At 40.0% G+C, this 22,190-nt stretch overlaps 1 protein-coding gene across 1 annotated transcript; it reads right to left on the bottom strand.

Annotated features, from left to right (window-relative positions):
• Positions 1 to 44: 44 nt before the first annotated feature.
• On the bottom strand, positions 45 to 15,057 carry LOC311115519 (NLR family CARD domain-containing protein 3-like; the record flags this gene model as incomplete). The annotated part of the gene is made up of 7 exons (XM_084190675.1): positions 14,974 to 15,057; positions 9,957 to 10,061; positions 8,155 to 8,298; positions 2,995 to 3,111; positions 2,565 to 2,649; positions 2,207 to 2,435; positions 45 to 1,840 (listed from the first exon to the last, which is right to left on the bottom strand). Exons 3-7 carry the CDS (start codon positions 8,280 to 8,282, stop codon positions 45 to 47), a joined length of 2,355 nt encoding a protein of 784 aa, XP_084046801.1. The 5' UTR covers positions 8,283 to 8,298; positions 9,957 to 10,061; positions 14,974 to 15,057.
• Positions 15,058 to 22,190: the final 7,133 nt, after the last annotated feature.

The following is a 22,190-nucleotide window of genomic DNA, read 5'->3' as shown; positions in this document are numbered from 1 at the left end:
ATATTTCTTCCTGATGATTAGAACTTAAATATAATTGTATTTACTCATAGAGCAGCTCTGGAGGCTTTGACCACTGGTAGCAGCCTCAGAAGACCTTCCTCTGATCTGGAGTATTTCTTCAGGTCAAACACATCCAGCTCCTTTTCTGAAGTCAGCAACACAAAGACCAGAGCTGACCACTGTGCAGGTGACAGTTCTTCTTCTGAGAGACTTCCTGATCTCAGGTAGCTTTGGATCTCCTCCACTAGAGAATGGTCATCCAGTTCATTCAGACAGTGGAACAGATTGATGCACCTCTCTGGAGAGGAATTCTCCCTGATCTTCTCCTTGATGTACTTGACTGTTTCTTCATGGCTCTGTGAGCTGCTTCTTGTCTTTGTCAGTAGACCTCGTAAGTGCTTCTGATTGGACTCCAGTGAGAGGCCCAGAAGGAAGCGGAGGAACAGGTCCAGGTTTCCTGTCTCACTTTGTAAGGCTTTATCCACAGCACTCTTGTAGACAGTAACTTTACGCTTGTGTCTGATCCTCACAGAAAAGTGGCTGGCCGTTGATTGAGATTCATCCATTAGATTCTCATTGTTGTTGATGAATGAGAGGAACACATATACAGCAGCCAGAAACTCCTGAATGCTCAGATGCACAAAGCAGTACACCTTGTCCTGGTACAGCCCACATTCCTCTTTAAAGAGCTGTGTGCACAATCCTGAGTACACTGAGGCTTCTTTGACATCAATGCCAGCCTCTTTCAGGTCTTCTTCATAGAAAATCAGATTGCCCTTCATAAGCTGTTGAAAAGCCAGTTTTCCCAGTGACAGAATGCTCTCTTTATTCCAGTGTGGACCTGTCTCTTCTTTCCCAAGATACTTTTCATTCTTCTGTTTGGTATGAAACTCCACAAGGTGTGAGTACATCTCAGTCAGAGTCTTGGGCATCTCTTCTCTCTTATGTTTCAGCATGAGTTCAAGGACGATTGCAGAAATCCAACAGAAGACTGGAATGTGGCACATGATGTGGAGGCTCCTTGATGTCTTTATGTGTGAGATGATTCTGCTGGCCAGGTCCTCATCACTGAATCTCTTCCTGAAGTACTCCTCCTTCTGTGGGTCATTGAACCCTCGTACCTCTGTCACCTGGTCAACACACCCTGAAGGGATCTTATTGGCTGCTGCAGGTCGGGTAGTTATCCAGAGGAGAGCAGAGTGAAGCAGATTTCCCTTGATGAGATTTGTCAGCAGAACATCCACTGAGGTTGACTCTGTGACGTCACAACATATCTTGTTCTTCTGGAAGTCTAGGGGCAGTCGGCACTCATCCAGACCATCAAAGATGAACAGAACTTTGTACTTGTCGTAGTTGGAGATTCTTGATTCTTTGGTTTCCATTGAGAAGTGATTGAGAAGTTCAATCAAAGTGTGTTTTTCCATTTTCATCATATTCAGCTCCCGAAAAGGGAATGAAAATACAAATTGGACATCCTGATTTGCTTTTCCTTCAGCCCAGTCCAGAATGAACTTCTGCACAGAGACTGTTTTTCCAATGCCAGCGACTCCCTTTGTCAGCACAGTTCTGATAAGTTTGTCTTGTCCAGTTAAGGGTTTGAAGATGTCGTTACATTTGATTGCAGTCTCTGGTCTTGCTTGTTTCCTGGTTGTTGTTTCAATCTGTCTCAGCTCATGTTCATTATTGACCTCTCCTGTTCCACCCTCTGTGATATAGAGCTCTGTGTAGATCTTATTGAGAAGTGTTGGGTTTCCTTGTTTAGCGATCCCCTCAAATACACATTGAAACTTCTTCTTTAGATTAGATTTGAGTTCACGTTGGCAAATCACAGCAAGCTCATCTGAATGAAGAAATAATATTAATATTATGTCTGTTTTAATGGCTACACTATTGTAAGAATGTTTTATAAAGTTGAAATTGTAATAATTTATTCTCTTAACTGTCTGTATAAATCTGTAAATGTTTTCATAATACATTACAGATCTCTCTCTCTCTCTCTCTCTCTCTCTCTCTCTCTCTCTCTCTCTCTCTCTCTCTCTCTCAATTAATCAACACAACACATCCCTGCTGCTACTTGATGAGGTCACTAGGTCTTGTGTTAAGGCTGCTACAATATCATTGAGTTACACAGCTACTTTAGCTGTACTTTAGCTACAGCTTTTAAATGTTCTAAAACAGCATTCAACATGAGGCAGACAGCTCTTACTTTTCTCCAGTGTGTCAGCAAGCTCCTTCTGGTTCATTTTCCTCAGGACGTGCAGTGTGATCTTCAGAGCCCCCTCTCTGGCACTGCTCTCCTGCTTCTCATCTTCAGCATCCACCACTTCCTTATCCTGCTTCTGACTCTCAAAGCCTTCTGGGAGTTCTGGACTAAGAATCCTCTTGAACATCTTCAGCTCGTTCTTCACAAATGTCATAATATTCTCTTCAAGCAACTGAAATAAATCAAGTAAATAAGTTAAGCAAGAGACTAAATGCTTTCTCATTAACACATGAATGAATGATTGACAGATCAACTTTACTTGAGGTAAACAAAAACAAATGTACATAACAGGACCACATACACTGAATATGGAGGCCAGGTCTGTTTGATGACTCTGGGAAGACTGACCACTGAGAATCTCTGACTCTGATCTCTCCTGTTGGTGTCTGTGGACAAAACATCAGATTACATCTCCTCATCCAGGGAGTGCACACACACACACACACACACACACACACACACACACACACACACCCACACACACACACACACACACCCACACACACACACACACACACACACACACACCCACACCCACACCCACACCCACACACCCACACAGGGAGGGAATGTTGTGTTTGTGTAATATTGTTTCAGGACTATGAAAATGGAAAAAAGGATTGGCCTATGGATTATGAAAACAACAAAAATAAATGGGAAAATGGGAGAGGAGAAATGACTACAGACAGTGTTGTTTAACTCACTGACCATGACCCATGAGTTCTTCTTACCTTTGTTCAGTAGAAAAGTCTCCCTCTCTAAACCATATAGGATGAGCCATAGACCGGTCACTCTTCATGGACACACAGCTGGGTACAGGGGAGGCTGGTCTCTCCTGCTTGATTGGGCTTCAACACAACAGAGACAAACATTACATCTCTCATCTACTCTGAGATCAGATGGGGAAACATAAGCAGAGTTTCATTCAAAAACGCTACATATCCATTTTCAGAAATGTTCGTAAATTAGCTTTTATTGTTTAAAGAAATTATGAAAGAGATTGGTGTGTTTTTTCACTATCTAATCATGGCATGGGGTTGTTCAATGACAGACATGTATTTGTTTAAAATGTATCACTTGATGGTTTCATTTCAGAGAGACAAACAATCATGTTTTTTGCAAAATGCTATATATATCTGCCTCACTCACAGAGAAATAAGTAGTACTGCTAGGTTTTACATTTTACATTTACATTTTAGTCATTTAGCAGACGCTCTTATCCAGAGCGACTTACAATTAGTGCATACATATTTTTTTTTTTTTTTTCATACCCCCTGTGGAAATCGAACCCACAACCCTGACGTTGCAAACGCCATGCTCTATCAACTGAGCTACATCCCTGCCGGCCATTCCCTCCCCTACCCTGGACGACGCTGGGCCAATTGCACGCCGCCCCATGGGTCTCCCGGTCGCGGCCGGCTACGACAGAGCCTGGATTCGAACCAGGATCTCTAGTGGCACAGCTAGCACTGCGATGCAGTGCCTTAGACCACTACACAGTAATAATATATATCTGCCTCACTATCAGAGAAATAAGTAGTACTGCTAGGTTTTACACAGTCAAATGTGACCGACCGGCTCGATTCGATCTTATGTAGCAAAATTTGAAATTGTGTTGTTTACATTGGATAAAAGTAGAGACTCAGCTAGAAAAAGGTATATCATACACTACAGTTGAGGAACAATGGGAAAGCAATTATGCTTTGAAAGATGATAAACTTGTAACCTCATGTTTGAGAAAATGGCCTTTAAATGTTTTGGTTCACCTACTGGAGAGCTCTTCTTTATCTACAGTGGTGTTACTTTGGCAGATAATGTCACCCATCTAAATATATATATATATATATATATATATATATATATATATATATATATATATATATATATATATATATAGTTAACTAAATGTATGGTGTTTTTGGTTTTTGTCAGTTTCATTGTTTGTTATGCTATAAATTGTTATTTTATGTTTTTAAGTGGTAAAATGAACTAGAAATTGTCATATTTTGTAATTCTGAGTAATTACTACTTTAGTAAGGATATACTTTATTCAGTACTACTGCAGTTGCTAAATAATTCCAATAGATGGCAGCATAAGACCATGAATGATATTTCAGAAGGTTAGTTTAGTTTTCTCCCTGGATACACCACCACTCCCCCTCACAGGAAAACTCCTGCACACGCTTTTTACTGTCCCTTTCCACACTGCTAACGCAAGAGGAACGACTGAAAAAGCATTTAACAGATTACTGTGAAATAATATAATGATGATTCATGTTTATTATTAGCTGTTTTTATGCTCATGTTTTGAAATTATACTTCATTACTATAACGATTATCAATAAGCCTGAACATTAATTTAGTCACCTCTGGTCGAGAAAAACGTATTTTCCTAGTACATTCATTGTCAGATTCATCAACCAGCAGCAAGCACTCTGCCTTCTAGCACAAGCGAGGGGCATGTTGAGGTACATTTGCTAACCGGGAGGGTTGCATGATGTAATTTATTGGTGGGCTGGAAGACGGACTCTTGTCTTATCTATTCCGAGGTTGTTTAATCGCAATATTAGATATATAAAAATGCATGTATACTAGGGTTGAGGTTGGAGCATCTGACTAGTGATTATTTACCCGGGGTTCAACACCTGCTATGGTCACTATTTAATTGCTCTTCCAAAAGCACCACAGGCCTAATACGAGATATATAGCTAGCTAAAGTAATGAGTGACCATTTTAGAAAATCATGGGACATTTAGTATTTGGTTGCATAATATTTTATGTCAATCATATTGCTGCTTGTAGCCTATAACTGATGCTTCGTGGTCTTATGCTGCCATCTATTGGAAATATTTAACAATTAAAAGTTATTAATTCACGTACAGACATTGGTGAGGCAGCTGAGAAATAAAGTGTATTAGATCAGTCTCAAACCTGCCCCACGCCAATTGCTGGACTTTCACACAGAGGTTACTAGGTCAAACAAATGTGTCTTATTTATCAAGTGTTCTGTCTTGCAATTATACATATAATAAAATAACAACAAAATAATCAAAACGCTATTTAATACTATAATTGTATTTACTAAGATAATATTATTACTAAAATAGTTTCTAAAAGTGTTCTAGGCTACCCTACCCTAGAATTAGGGGTTACGGCTAAAATAGGTTATAAGTAGGGTAAGAGTTTCTGTATAGCACTTTGTGACATCTGCTGGTGTAAAAAGGACTTTATAAATACATTTGATTGATTGTTGGGTTTAGGGTTTATATGGCAAAAAACAGTATGGGTTTATGTCACTCTTGCTCTTCCTTGTGGCCGTATGTGGGTACTACATAACTCATTCATGACACTTGCTAGGCTCATAATCTGAGGTAGCAACTGCGTCAGATCTACAAATCCATTCCCTAGACCACCCGATTAGACAACAATCACCCCATTATACCCATTTGGTTTGCAACTCAGTTAACCTGCGCAGCATTCGGTCAATTTGATGCCTACGAAGGAAGAGTTCGATGCATATCAAATTACCCAGCAGCCACTTAGAAACAACAAGTCATCAAAAAAAAAGGTTATTTCTTAATTAAAAAATGTCTTCTGGCTGTTTAAATCGGCCACATCTTGAAAAAGAGGACAGGGACATGCGTTTTGTTTAGATTGTACACTTTTTTCTTAAAACAAATATGGTTAACCATGATCGGAAAATGTTTAATGTTTGATGGCTATCCGCCAGCCATCGCCTCTAAAACTGTCTCACCTCACTATAGGTGACTACAACATGTACTCAGGTGAACAGTGTACGTGCTGTAACATTGTTAATAATAAGTTACCTGAGGTAAACCTACAGGGTTAACGCTCACCAACTAACCGTAACCTTGTTAATAATCAGTTACCTGAGGTAAACCTACAGGGTTAGCGCTCACCAAGTAGCTGTAACCTTGGTAATAATAAGTTACCTGAGGTAAACCTACAGGGTTAACGCTCACCAAGTAGCCGTAACCTTGGTAATAATAAGTTACCTGAGGTAAACCTACAGGGTTAATGCTCACCAAGTAGCTGTAACCTTGTTAATAATAAGTTACCTGAGGTAAACCTACAGGGTTAACGCTCACCAAGTAGCTGTAACCTTGTTAATAATAAGTTACCTGAGGTAAACCTACAGGGTTAACGCTCACCAAGTAGCCGTAACCTTGGTAATAATAAATTACCTGAGGTAAACCTACAGGGTTAACGCAGGCAGGTCTCATTGATAACAATAGTGAAGCTGGCATTGTGACGCAGAACAATGGGCTGGGAATAGAACGTTCTGAAGGCGAGTCGGTGTCACGGAGCTCAATAGAACTAATAGGAGCTGGTAGGGTGAAAAATGCCCAAATATAAGGCCTGTTGTTTCGAGATTACTTCATAACCAGGGAAAGAAGGTAATATTATGAAACTGGGCTCCATGGCGGATGCAATGAACTAATTTTATATTCAAAAGTTCAGTCCTTGGACACAGAGGGGTTAAACACTAAAGTTACCGTCCATCTAGTGAAGAGAGGAGAACCGGACAGAGGGAGCGTAGGTAGCCAGCATCCGTCAACGAGAGAGGGAGAAGCCCTCCACGGGATTTAACAGGTGGAAGAAACAACCAGGGAGCTCCATCGGTCCACAAGAAATGCAGGCAGCCGGTGATGATGTAGTGGTAGCTAGGATAACTAGGATGCTGCTGGTAAAGAGTAGCTAGCTTAGCTAGCTGTACCGACTAGCTTGGCTAACTAGCAGGTCGTTCGTCTGTCCGTCAAGGATGATGACGAATCCGGTGAACCACACAATTAAACAAGGATAGCGAGTGAAAAGGATCTGGCTACACTCATACTGTCACTGACCATTACGCAAAAAAAGCAAATTGAACAATAAACTTCGGCGTCTCAACACTGTAACGAACTCCGTCGTTATTCCCCAACATCACCTCAGACCACTCTGCGCGTAACTGGACAATATGCTTGGCGCCAAACCGTACGTGGACGCGGACAGTTCTGTACGGGGACGCGGACAGTTCCAGAACGCGGACATGAGCAGTGCCACATAATAAACTACACCCAGTCTTTAAAGTCGGGTACATTAGTAATATTATTTTATTTATTATGTCAAACAAAAGAAAATCGTTTTTTAAAACAAGATTTTGAGATCTGGGCACGTATCCAAAAAGCGTCTCAGAGTAGAAAAATTGGTCCTCTCTCTCCCCAGACAGACTCATTTAATACTGGGTCGTTACAATATTTTGAGATCTGGGCCCATATCCAAAAAGCGTCTCAGAGTAGAAAATGTGTCGTATAAGTGCTGAGAATAAAGCCATTTTAGTCCTACTCTTATGGGTATAAATTAAAGCTATGCATGAAGCCTCTTTATTCATAAGTGTCCCACCTAGTTGGCAGATATTTAGGACACCTCATGAGCTGTCCTAACCAGTTAAGAGGTACCAGCAGGTGTCTTGATAATAGAAACATGCAGCGAGTCAGTGGTTTCTGTACCACATGTAATTGCTTTGGAGCAGTGGCGACCTGTCATTCAGGGCAGTTTAGCAGATGCTTTAGCAGATGCTCTTACCCAGAGCGATTTACAGTAAGTGCATTCATCTTAAGATAGCTAGGTGAGACAACCAGATAATACAGTCAAATATACAGGATACGAACATTCAATTTCAGCTAAACAATGGATATATAGCGTTTTGCAATAATAATAATAATAATAATGATATACATTTAAAATCTATTAATTAAACATCTGAGAACAGTAATATTGAAGGTACCCATAAGCAACCATTTCTGACTAAAAAACACATGTGAAAAATTGTGGAAATAGCATTTAGGAAATAAACTCTTAATAATTCTTAAACAAAATTGTCATCTCACCTCTTAGCTTTGGTGTCATGTTCCCCAGAGAGACTCATTTTAGAGGCAGGACCCCCCTCCTCTCTCTCCCCAGAGAGACTCATTTTAGAGGCAGGGCCCCCCTCCTCTCTCTCCCCAGAGAGACTCATTTTAGACCACTGACCCCTAAACAGAGATCCAACATGTTGGTTGTAGTTAACACAGTAATTCTTGAATGTGAATTGTTATAATTTATTAATTATCTCTTACACAACATTTACTAACAGACATATCGAAACAGTCAGGTGATTTAATGCAATCACATGAATATGTAGTTGTGACCTCTCTTCACCATGGCCATGTCACACACTTATTTGTATTCATTAAAAGTCGGCCATTTATTATTTTTGAATCTGTTCTTTTCTAAACGTATCTGAGAATGTAGACAGAAGGGCTAAAACAGGCTTGATTGATCTGGGGGGGATCAGTGATCTATACAGAAAGGTTTTTTGCAACAATTAAGAGATTCTTTATAATTTAAAGTCGGCTAGGTTATAATGTATAACAGTTTATTTTTTTGTTTAAAGCAGATCAAGGTCTATACCTCAGCCAGTGGCGGCCCGTCATTCAGGGCAGGTGGCCTTTCCTGTTTTGCATGTTATTGTGGCATTAATACATGTCACATATCAGTTCGCTAACAACGTAAAAAATATATACACTACCGGTCAAAAGTTTTAGAACACACACTCATTCAAGGGTTTGTCTTTATTTTTACTATGTTCTACATTGTAGAATAATAGTGAAGACATCAAAACTATGAAATAACACATATAGAATCATGTAGTAACCAAAAAAGTGTTAAACAAATCAAAATATATTTAATATTTGAGATTCTTCAAATAGCCACCCTTTGCCTTGATGACAGCTTTGCACACTCTTGGCATTCTCTCAACCAGCAACCCGTTATTCAGGGCAGGTGGCCTTTCCTGTTTTGCATGTTATTTTGGCATTAATACATGTCACATATCAGTTTGCAAAAAATGTAAAAATAAATAAATATATATATCATTGAGTTAATAAAGCCGCATACAAACATGGTCTCCTTTTTGTTTTCTTGAGTAAGGCAGCTCCAAAATGCCGGTGTTTCAGCCTAGCTCAGTGCTTTCTGTGGTGGTGGGGTAAGACAGAAGAAAATACGGAGCGCTGTGCCGTGATTGGCTCAGTGTTCTGTCATTCATGGGGACACTACGTCACCGCCAAGTCTAAGGGTAGAGCTAGAAAATGCAAGCCCCTTGGGTGCTGCCATAGAGTTACATTAGAAGTGCCCATCCAAGAAGGTCATTGGCCAACAGATAAAATGACCTCAAATCACATTATATCTACAGTAGCTTTGATTGGACTGATCATGTCAACATCATACTTTCAAAATCTTAGCCAGCAGTCATCATCATGAATCAAGTCGACAATCTACAGGCAAATCCTTTTTAATCCTTGTCATATGAAGATAAATAATGAAGAGAAATGATAGGACAGCTGTTGGGACTCTGCTGTTGGGACTCTGCTGTTGGGACTCTGCTGTTGGGACTCTGCTGTTGGGACTCTGCTGTTGGGACTCTGCTGTTGGGACTCTGCTGTTGGGACTCTGCTGTTGGGACTCTGCTGTTGGGACTCTGCTGTTGGGCCAGCTTTATGTAGGCCCTAATAGTTTGTAGTTTAGCCTAGACCTACGAGAGTCTGCCCGTCTTTCCTACATATCAACACATTCATCCGACTTCTAATGTTACCGAGAAATACGTGCCACAGTTTCAACAGCCATTGTGTAACTGCGTAGGCTACACACTTACTTTCACGTTCATATGGGGAAATCACATAACTTCTTACAGTCGCTGGTGCAGCCGCCTGTTCTCTTGCAGATGAAGTAGCTTTTATAGGCGACTCATTCAACCAGCCTAAACAACAGTAAATAAAAGATGTCAAATGGTCAAAAGTCAATCCTGATATAGCCATGTACATCAAAGAGTGGTGTATTGCTACAGATGTAGGATCTTAATTTTAGCCAGTTTGCTACAGCAGGAAAAGAATCCTGCAGCAACAGGACATTTGAATTATTATGTGGATTATAATTAATGAACAATTCTTTTAATAGAAAAGTGGAATTGATCATCTTCAGAAACCTTTTTTAAAGCTTAATACACTCAAATACACTACAAGTTTCAGTTCTCCTGCAACTGGGTGATCACATTAAGATCCTACATCTGTACAGAGATTATGTCTTTATCTAAATAAGGCAGTTTGAGTTATTAGCAAAAACGTTGCAACGGTCAGCTGCTGTAAACCTATGTGATTGGATGTTATAGACCCATCTGAACAGTTTCTTTCCCCATGTTGTGTTCCTGACAAACCGACCATCTGGCCCAGTGAGACTAAAGGACTATACACTCTATGCTGCACACCACATCAAGCCATCTCTGAACTGTACACTACCATCTGGCCCATAGAGACTAAAGGACTATACACTCTATGCTGCTCACCACATCAAGCCATCTCTGAACTGTACACTACCATCTGGCCCATAGAGACTAAAGGACTATACACTCTACGCTGCTCACCACATCAAGCCATCTCTGAACTGTACACTACCATCTGGTCCATAGAGACTAAGGGACTATACACTCTATGCTGCACACCACATCAAGCCATCTCTGAACTGTACACTAAATAACTGAACTATACTGCATTAGCACTCTGTTAATCTCTCTTAGATATATTTATTCTGGTCCTGTATATGTATACCCACTGTACTGTATATCTATATATCAACTGTATTCCCACTGTACTGTATATCTGTATATCAACTGTATTCCCACTGTACTGTATATCTGTATATCAACTGTATTCCCACTGTACTGTATATCTGTATATCAACTGTATTCCCACTGTACTGTATATCTGTATACCAACTGTATTCCCACTGTACTGTATATCTGTATATCAACTGTATACCCACTGTACTGTATATCTGTATATCAACTGTATTCCCACTGTACTGTATATCTGTATACCAACTGTATTCGCACTGTACTGTATATCTGTATATCCACTGTTCATTCTCTTATAGCTCTATGCTCACTCTTCCTAGTTGTGTATAATGTTGTACAGACATTTGTGTAAACTCTACTGTCTGTATTCTGTCTCTAAATGTTGTCTGTCACTATCACCATGTAGATTTATGTGTACAGATGTAGGATCTTAATTTGATCACCCCCCACTGCAGAATAACTTTCCAGCAATGCAGTAAATGTAAAACTTGTAGTGTATTTGAGGTTTTAAAAGGCTTCTGAAGTTTGTAATTTCCACTTAGAAATGTCAGACTTGCGTTTCCCTTAATAGAAATGTATCAACCGCTACAAAAATATCCATTAATTATAATTCACATAATAATTCACATTTCCTGTTGCTGCAGGAATATTTTCCTGCTGTAGCAAACTGGCTCAAATTAAGATCCTACATATGTATGTGCAAATGTACTTGGCGAATAAAGGTGATTCTGATTCTGCAAAGGTTGAGTCTATAGATTCCCTTGCTGCTCTGGGGAAATAATGAAATGGTTGTCATAGTGATTTAAACTGTGACTGGTTATCTCCCAACTCTGAGGCCGTGTCATTTGTTATATTTCACCCAATTGATAAAGGAAGCTAGAAGGCTGAACCCAGAAGACATCTTTAAATCAACACTTACTGATATTATCCTAAAATCCTTTCACTCATATTGTTGTGTCTCTTTGTTCAACGGACGTTGGGTAGCCTGTGATATTAATATTGTAGAAAACAGTGGGGCAGGGCAGTGAACCCAGGTCACTGGCGAAAAAGGCAAACACCCAAAGCATCGCGGCAATAGGGTTAAACCTATTGCTGCGATGGGAATTGTAACCTGGCTCACACTGCCCCCTATAAAAGCAAGTCCTGTGCTTCGACTACTCAGACCCCTCACACATCCGGGCCGTGCATTCTGATGGCCTCACAGACACCATACTACTTCTGACACCAATGTAGCAAACAGCGGGTCAGGGAAGCGAACCCAGGTTGCACGTGTAAAAGGCAAACAACCTACGCATCGCACCAATAGGGTTAACCCACATGGTGGGAATTGGAATGTGGCAAACACTGCCCCCTCCGACCAGGAAGTCGACAACTCACATGTCCGGGCCGTGCGTTCTGATGACCTCACAACCGCCATTCCACTTCTGACACCAATGTAATTCTCTGGCAACAGCTCTGGTGGACATTCCTGCAGTCAGCATGCCAATGGCACGCTCCCTCAAAACCTGAGACATCTGTGGCATTGTGTTTTTTGACAAAACTGCACATTTCCGAGTGGCCTTTTATTGTCACCAGCACAAGGTGTACCTGTGTAATGATCATGCTGTTTAATCTGCTGCTTGATATTCCACCCCTGTCTGGTGGATGCATTATCTTGGCAACGGATAAATGCTCACTAACAAGGATGTTAACAAAATTGTGCACAAAATCTGAGAGAAATGTGTTTTTATGTTCATATGGAACATTTCTGGAATATTTTATTTCAGCTCATGAAACATGGGACCAACACTTTACATGTTGTGTTTATATTTTTGTTCTGTATAGATAAAAACACAAAGCTTCCAGCAGAGGTCAGTGCTCTTCTGACATCTGTCAGATGGTAGTGTGATGTCCGAAGCTTCGACCGTCATCATCACGTAGTATTGTTACTTTGATACAAGCATTGATACGTTGTGTCGAATCAGTAGTGCTTTGAAAACTGCAACGGTGCATCGTAGCTCCGGTATTAATCGTCCAATCCCTAGTGTCCACTGAATGTTGACTAGCAACAAGAAAGTGGTACCTAAAGGACTCCCACCATGAGTGCCCATTGAAGTGGCTCCAGACGAGGACATCTGAAATAAAAACCCTCCAACTTACAATATGGAGTAAAAAAACAAGTGGAGCAAACCAGACCAAACCAGACCAAACCAGACCAAACCAGACCAAACCAGACCAAACCAAACCAAACCAGACCAGACCAAACCAGACCAAACCAAACCAGACCAAACCAAACCAGACCAGACCAAACCAAACCAAACCAAACCAAACCAGACCAAACCAAACCAGACCAGACCAAACCAAATCCTGGGAGATACAAGACAGAAAGACTTTGTTCATCAACTTAAAGAAGCAGAGCTACAAAGAGGTGCCAGTCTTCTAACATCTCTAAGGCCAGCCAGAACACTGGACCAGCTGCTCTTCAATATCACATAACAGATGGAAACCTTCTGACTAAAGAGATGACAAGCCAGCACAGGCATAAGCTTACTGTCTATTGAGGTGGCGCCAAGAGGTGCGGCCAACGTGCTAACGTCCAACCTCAAAATATAAATGGAAATACCAAAGCCTGTAACAACATGTAGTCGTGACTGATATCTTTCACCTCATCTCCCTGTTACTGTTTGTTTAGGTAGTTATAGACAGTGCAGCAACACAAGGCCACATTCCTCTCAGCCCTTCCACTCTCTTAGGCTAATGTGTATTTATTAAAAGTAGACTATTTCTTTCAATCTGTTCTTTTCTAAACGTATCTGAGAATGTAGACAGAAGGGCTAAAATGGACATGATTGATCTGAGGGGGATCAGATCCGTACAGAAATGTTTTTTGCAACAAGAGATTTATATTATGTAAAGTAGGCTAGGTTATAATATATAATAGTGGTTTGTTAGTGATATGCAGATGGAGGTCTATACCTCAGCTATAGCCTACATATCCTAGATGACCAGCCTAAACCGGTTCAGATCAGTTCACAGTGGTTATCAGTAGCAGGATTGATCACCTACAAATCGGTTTTAACCAGTATATCTAGCTTGCATCATAGTCCACCCCTCAGGCTAAGTTCAAGTTTCAGCATGAGGCAGGCATCAACAGCCGAGTTGTAGGCTACTACCTGGGTTGTATTCATTAGTTGACTCCGCAGCCAACAGTTTTAAAATGTTGCATAAACAGTTTACTCCAAACGCTGTCCAACGTGACCTAAACGGTTTCTGTTGCCAAACGTTTTGCTACGGTGGGCACTAATGAACACACACAACCTGTTTCGAGGAAGTGTAAGTTGTTGTTAGTCTTTCCACAGTATTTATTTGTCTCTCTTTCACACAACATACCTTCCTGAGTGAAAAGAGTTAACAGTAGATTAGAAAGAGAAAATGTTGTTGCTTGTTGTGTTTTAAGCCTGTTTTGAGAAGACAAGTCTATAGACCTATGAAACAGTACACTCTTAGAAAAAAGAGTTCCAAAAGGGTCCTCTGGCTGTCCCCATAGGAGAACGCTTTTGGGTTCCAGGTAGAACCCTCTGTGGAAAGGATTCTTCATGGAACCCAAAAGGGTTCTACCTAGGACCAAAAAGGGTTCTACAAAGGGTTCTCCTATGGGGACAGCCAAAGAACCCTTTTAGATTCTAGATAGTGTAGGAGTGATCACCCTGGGGCACACAGATGGAAACAGAACAAATTCACCCCACGCATCTAATTTATATCCAAAACATGTTAAGGAGAGTAGGCCTATTATAACACAGTCCACAAAACATATCATCAACTATATAAATACACATAACAATATCATCAACTATATTAATAAACATAACAATATCATCAACTATATTAATACATATAACAATATCATCAACTATATGAATACACATAACAATATCATCAACTATATTAATAAACATAACAATATCATCAACTATTTTAATACACATAACAATATCATCAACTATATGAATACACATAACAATATCATCAACTATATTAATACACATAACAATCATCATCTTACCTTTTATTTCTCTCTCAACAGAAACAGAGTCTAGAATGATCATTCGGTGGTGGAAAGTTACTGCTGAATACATTTGCATATCATACATTTGCATATCAGGTTCTACCTGTTCTCTCTCTCTCTCTCTCTCTCTCTCTCTCTCTCTCTCTCTCTCTCTCTCTCTCTCTCTCTCTCTCTCTCTCTCTCTCTCTCTCTCTCTCTCTCTCTCTCTCTCTCTCTCTCTCTCTCTCTCTCTCTCTCTCTCTCTCTCTCTCTCTCTCTCTCTCTCTCTCTCTCTCTCTCTCTCTCTCTCTCTCTCTCTCTCTCACACACACACACACCAAAAACAAAAAAAATCACATCAAACAAAACAGTATCGTGCTTTTAAAACTCACATCACTGTGATTGATCCATTTGAAGAAAGAAGTTCAACAGGTTGAAACTGAGTGAAAAACATGGTTGTTGTGGATGTTGTATATTATGTATACACATAGGCTATATATGAGCCCAAGCACCAAAAAAACTAATGATAAAATAATGATTGAACCATTATCCAATACATAGCCTACTACATATTACACACGGCAGAAAAACATTAAAAACTGAAAAAAGATTGAAGATGTCTTCGGTACATAATTGGTCTAGCCTTGACTCCAAAATTAAACAAATTCTAGTAATGGCCTTTGAGTGATGACTGTATTATTATACATACTGGATGGACTGGTTACCTTATGTTACACTCCACACTTCCTATCCATGAGTCTGGGAGAGAACATATTGGCCTAGGCCATGCTGTTGGTTCATTGATTGTGCAGGGCAGCTTACAGAGTTAGCCTTCCGGTTTACAGAATTAGATTTTAATATAGTCTAGTAATAGGAAGAAAACAAATATGTTCATAATTAATAGGATGACATATTACTTTTAGCTACAGAATATCTCACCACCTTGCGTTTCCATCTCCTCCCCTCTATCCTTCATTCATTTTTCGAGCGCGCAGAGAGAAGGGCTGTCAACAGTTTAGTGAAATACGTTTCCTTGTGAAAACATGTTACTATTGATGATCCAAAACAGATTCCACCTGGTTTCCCAAATGAAGCACTGGGTAGCTGCAGGAACAGGGTTGGAGAGCCCATGGCATACAGAGTTTGGGCGGAATATCACCTGTCGCGCAGCGAGAGGCTGCATGCTCCTCAAACAGTTGTGGATGTTTGGAGTGAAATAACCAGAGTATACACAGCATATGATTGAAAAACTAAAAACAAACAGGCAGGAAAGCAGCCTCCATTCGCTAGTCTCAGCTGTTCCCCTGACCCTGTTCATGCCCATTTGATAATCGGACATTATAAATCGAAACCAATTGTAAAATATTAAGGCCAGGCACCACAGGCAAAACATTGTGATTTTGCTTCCATCTGTCAATGTTCCGATTTTGGGATATTTTGGAACTATAACTTCCATACTTTCATAAAATGTACAATTACATCGGCAATAATGTATATAAATACTTGACGTGTATCATTTTATCCCAACTCCGTCAACTACACCTAGCATAAATGTCGTTTTTGTTAGCATGTTTCACGTAGAACTTCAACCGCTATTTTTCAAACTCTCCATGTTGAATCATATATCATTCAACAGCTATTTTTCAAACTCTCCATGTTGAATCATATATAATTCAACCGCTATTTTTCAAACTCTCCATGTTGAATCATATATAATTCAACCGCTATTTTTCAAACTCTCCATGTTGAATCATATATAATTCAACCGCTATATTTCAAACTCTCCATGTTGAATCATATATAATTCAACAGCTATTTTTCAAACTCTCCATGTTGAATCATATATAATTCAACCGCTATTTTTCAAACTCTCCATGTTGAATCATATATAATTCAACAGCTATTTTTCAAACTCTCCATGTTGAATCATATATAATTCAACAGCTTGTTTTCCGGAGCTGATCGTTACTAGTCCATATATGGCTATATCCTTTGTGACGTAGTGCTGAAAGAGGAGGCGTTTACTGACATCCGATTGGTTACTGACATTTTAATGGCACTTTCCGGCAACCTGATTGGTTACTGGCATTTTAATGGCACTTTCCGGCAACCTGATTGGTTAAAAGGCCTCACGTGCCGCACAGCGCTTCCTTGTTTGAAAATATATCCCGCGAGGAATCCACGTAAAGAGAGACAAAATGAGAAAATCTCGAAGAATATACCTACAGTATGTGGATAAAAAATAGGCGATCTCAGTTAGCCAATGCGAGAAAAGCAGTGAATGAAAGAAAACATGAGCCTGATCAGCCGGTCCAGGCAGTGGCAGTACAGGTAGAGGAGGAAAAGGAGGAGGCCGGCAGCAGCGCGTCGAGACGCACATTAGTTGAGATGAAGATGACAGCTAGCAGCGATCAACCAGACAGCAGATCGTACATGATTTGTACATGATTTGATTTGCCCTAAGTGTCTAAACACTGGACTGAAAATCACCATAGACCTCCACCAACCAGGGATTCTGTAATTCTGTCATGATAGAATCTGCACCCTGAGAAGGTGATCGTGATGCATTTAGGAGGAGTGTTTACACTTCCTCCAGGCTGCAGGAGGGCTCCAGGGGAGATGTGGCATTTTATATAAATGTGAGGATGGTTCTTCTAGCACACGAACTTGGACTTGGTTATGCAGCTCTAAAGACAATAAACAAAGTCCTAGGGATTCCTTCCCTGAGTCTCAGCTCATATCAGAGACATGACAGGAGAGTGACAGGTCAATAAAAAGGGAGAGTAGCCCATTATTGTCAGGTGACTTGCTGTGTATAAATAATATTTAGTAGCCAACTGTGATTACTGAGAAATTAGCTTTACATAAAGTAAATGCATGCTGATATGCTAATATATACACAGGGTAACATGCTGATATGCTAATATGTACACAGGGTAACATGCTGATATGCTAATATTTACATAGGGTAACATGCTGATATGCTAATATGTACATAGGGTAACATGCTGATATGCTAATATGTACATAGGGTAACATGCTGATATGCTAATATGTACATAGGGTAACATGCTGATATGCTAATATGTACATAGGGTAACATGCTGATATGCTAATATGTACATAGGGTAACATGCTGATATGCTAATATGTACATAGGGTAACATGCTGATATGCTAATATGTACACAGGGTAACATGCTGATATGCTAATATGTACATAGGGTAACATGCTGATATTTAGTCCTGCAGTTATGACTGTAATGTCGACAGACATCATAATAAGTACTTTTTCCCCCCACTTTAGTAGCAGAGATTCAGAGAGGGCAACAGCCAATGGGGAGTGCTGCAAAGCTAATTAGAATACGCAGATATAGACCCAGACATGGCAGAGTTGCTGAAGGAGGATGAGGATGCCATCATAGACATTCATGGATCCTTTGATGGCTCTTGGCACAAGAGAGGATTCACTTCCAACTACATTGGTGCTGGTACCAGCCAGCCCTAGAAAATGGTGAAGATCCACCTAGTCGCAAAAAACATGGAGGCCATACATTCTTTAATTGAGAGGATACACAGAAAATGGTACCTGTATATCACAGGATGTCAAATGATAACGTCCTCAAAAGAATGTAGCACGGAGGAACCCAGAATGCAAATGAATGTCTGAACTCTAATATGGTCGCGATGCCCCAAAACTGTCTTCTTGGGCAAAAGCCTCATTGCCAGTATGGCAGTAGCCACGTTCAATGAGGGAGCCACTGCTATATCAAATGTGATGGACTAATTGTGTATTGGCAGCACTTTGGTGACACTGGAAGCAATCAGAGAGGAGTTGTGAGAGCTGATGCTGCTTCAATGGAGTGTGACAAGGGGAGGCGCAGGTCACATGACACAGTCAAGAAAGTAAAGCAGCACCAGCAACAACTCAAAGAGGGCCGTACATATGGGGCAGGCATAGCTGATTACTGTTCTGCACATTTCAACAGCCATACAAAAGCCTTGGATGTGACAAATTGAGCAAAGTGATATGAGAATTTGGCCAAAAATTCAAAGCATATGCTCTATTGCTTGAAACAAATGTATTAAACGTGCTGATGTATTTGTAAAAGGTATATTTGATGTTTATTTGACAGTTTAGAAGTGATATATGAAAAAGAGATACATTTAATGTGACGTAAATGGTCATATTTATAGAAAGTCCATTTGAATTGCATTAGCCTATTTTTATCAGCCATGTTCTCTAAATGACATGTTCCCCGTGTGACAATTAATTTTTCTCAGTCTTCAGAGGACATTAACATTATTCCACACACAGGTTCTTAGGTCTTTTAGTCAGACTTTTACCGTGGCTTTTTTTGATATCTTGTGTCGTTTTTATTGTAAGTGTCATTTTATCTGTAAATATATGCAAAATATGCATCCGTCATACATGTGAATAGAGGTTTTTTTTTTATTCCATGAAATGACAATATTTTGATAAACTGTTCTGTAAAAGTCTGACCAGTGAGTGTCTGGAAGCAATGTGTTGAAAAAACAGATTCTCGTAATATGCAAATTAGTGCATATTTAAGGAGGTTTTGCCTTATTTGCATATTTTACTTTTATAACAAATACAACTTGTAATTCAAAAATATATTGTATTTATGTATACTTTCAACTGGAAAAGTTTCAGTCTGATGAGAGTAAAGGAAAAACAATCCCTTTTAGTCTGTGGTGCTTGGCTTTAAGAGCAGGTAGGATTTAGTTTATCCCTGTCTCTGGCCCACACTCCAGTACAGTAGGTGGCGGTAATGCAGCATAACGTTGGATGCCAACTGCTGTTAAACCCCTACGTCATTTTACTTGACTGGAGACTCTGGCATAATCTTTATTACTGCCGTGCTCAAAACAACTGGAAACTCTGAGCTGGGAAATCTTAGACTTCCGACTTCAATGAGTTCAAGACAACTGGGAAATGGGGAAAAAATTAGCTCCGACTGGAAACATTTGTTTTAAACGGTCATCCAACTCGGAATTCTGGTGTCTTTCTAGAGCTCCGACTGGAAACATTTGTTTTAAACGGTCATGCAACTGGGAATTTTGGTCTCTTTCTAGAGCTCCGACTGGAAACATTTGTTTTAAACGGTCATCCAACTGGGAATTCTGGTCTCTTTCTAGAGCTCCGACTGGAAACATTAGTTTTAAACGGTCATCCGTCTCAAAATTCTGGCCTCTTTCTAGAGCTCCGACTGGAAACATTTGTTTTAAACGGTCATCCAACTGGGAATTCTGGTCTCTTTCTAGAGCTCCGACTGGAAACATTTGTTTTAAACGGTCATCAAACTGGGAATTCTGGCCTCTTTCTAGAGCTCCGACTGGAAACATTTGTTTTAAACGGTCATCCTACTGGGAATTCTGGCCTCTTTCTAGAGCTTCGACTGGAAACATTTGTTTTAAACGGTCATCCAACTGGGAATTCTGGTCTCTTTCTAGAGCTCAGACTGGAAACATTTGTTTTAAACGGTCATCCTACTGGGAATTCTGGCCTCTTTCTAGAGCTCCGACTGGAAACATTTGTTTAAACGGTCATCCAACTGGGAATTCTGGTCTCTTTCTAGAGCTCCGACTGGAAACATTTGTTTTAAACGGTCATCCAACTCAAAATTCTGGCCTCTTTCTAGAGCTCCGACTGGAAACATTTGTTTTAAACAGTCATCCAACTGGGAATTCTGGTCTCTTTCTAGAGCTCCGACTGGAAACATTTGTTTTAAACGGTCATCCAACTGGGAATTCTGGTCTCTTTCTAGAGCTCCGACTGGAAACATTTGTTTTAAACGGTCATCCAACTGGGAATTCTGGTCTCTTTCTAGAGCTCCGACTGGAAACATTTGTTTAAACGGTCATCCAACTGGGAATTCTGGTCTATTTCTAGAGCTCCGACTGGAAACATCTGTTTTAAACGGTCATCCAACTTAAAATTCTGGCCTCTTTCTAGAGCTCCGACTGGAAACATTTGTTTTAAACAGTCATCCAACTGGGAATTCTGGTCTCTTTCTAGAGCTCCGACTGGAAACATTTGTTTTAAACGGTCATCCAACTGGGAATTCTGGTCTCTTTCTAGAGCTCCGACTGGAAACATTTGTTTTAAACGGTCATCCAACTTGGAATTCTGTTCTCTTTCTAGAGCTCCGACTGGAAACTTTGTTTTAAACGGTCATTCAACTCGGAATTATGGTCTCTTTCTAGAGTTTCGACTGGAAACATTTGTTTAAACGGTCATCCAACTCAAAATTCTGGCCTCTTTCTAGAGCTCCGACTTTCCTGTAGAACTGTGACCATGGTGACACTTGATAACTTCCAATTGAATTAACTAAACACGGCCATTATTAATTACATAATAACACTAGGCTACAACAACAATAAACTGAAGTTAAAGGCTATTTATTACATCTGTTTGCCAGCTACAGGTTGGCTACACAAGTGGCACAAAATGATTTGCAATGACTCCAGTCATTTCAACATATTTATAGTATAAAATGGCAGACTACAGTAGCCTAGACAGGCATAACAATTAATAGGCTACTTGATGGCCAACAGATCTATCATTCTCCACATTTAATGTCTGTTTCATTGTGGAGGTTTTCTCATAACAGAAGCACATGATGGAGTTCCATAACTTCCATTTCAAATTTCCACTCGAGACCCAAGAACAAAACCCAAGAACAGAGCATGTGTAAAAACCTTCGCATGATATGGTTTTCCATAAGCAAAGTAGAATGCAGTTTAAACCACCTCCGACACAATGTATCTAACGTGCTCTAGAGAGCCTAAAGTAGTTTTCCTGTGATTTGTCACCTTATTTCTTGATGTGCATCAGTTCTACAGCGTTAATATGTTTTATGGAATAAGGGTTGTAAAATAGGTGTCTCCATAATGACAATGATAATAGCCTACCTGATAACACATAGACCTACTGATTAGTTTCCACTTTGAAAACTGCTGTCTGTCAGCAACTAAGCTCAAGTAGCAGTTCTACTAACTAGTAATATCTCATTCCAGGTATTCATTCTCTTACTCTGTCCATTAGAATAGACTATTGTTCGGAAATACTTACTTTATTTTTCAGTTCTCTCCATATAGTGTTTTCTGCTCTGTCATCTCCAAATCGATCCTGTACATTCAGTTTCAGCTCAACCGTCTCCCCTTCCTGATAATACAGTGTTTTATTGGTATATTCCACTAGATGGCAGTAAA

The sequence above is a fragment of the Coregonus lavaretus genome (assembly GCF_964263955.1).
Source record: "Coregonus lavaretus genome assembly, contig: HAP1_SCAFFOLD_487, whole genome shotgun sequence".
In the NCBI taxonomy this organism is placed as follows: Eukaryota; Metazoa; Chordata; class Actinopteri; order Salmoniformes; family Salmonidae; genus Coregonus; species Coregonus lavaretus.
The sequence above is the reverse complement of the archived record's forward strand: the minus strand, read 5'-3'. Positions and strand labels throughout refer to the sequence as shown.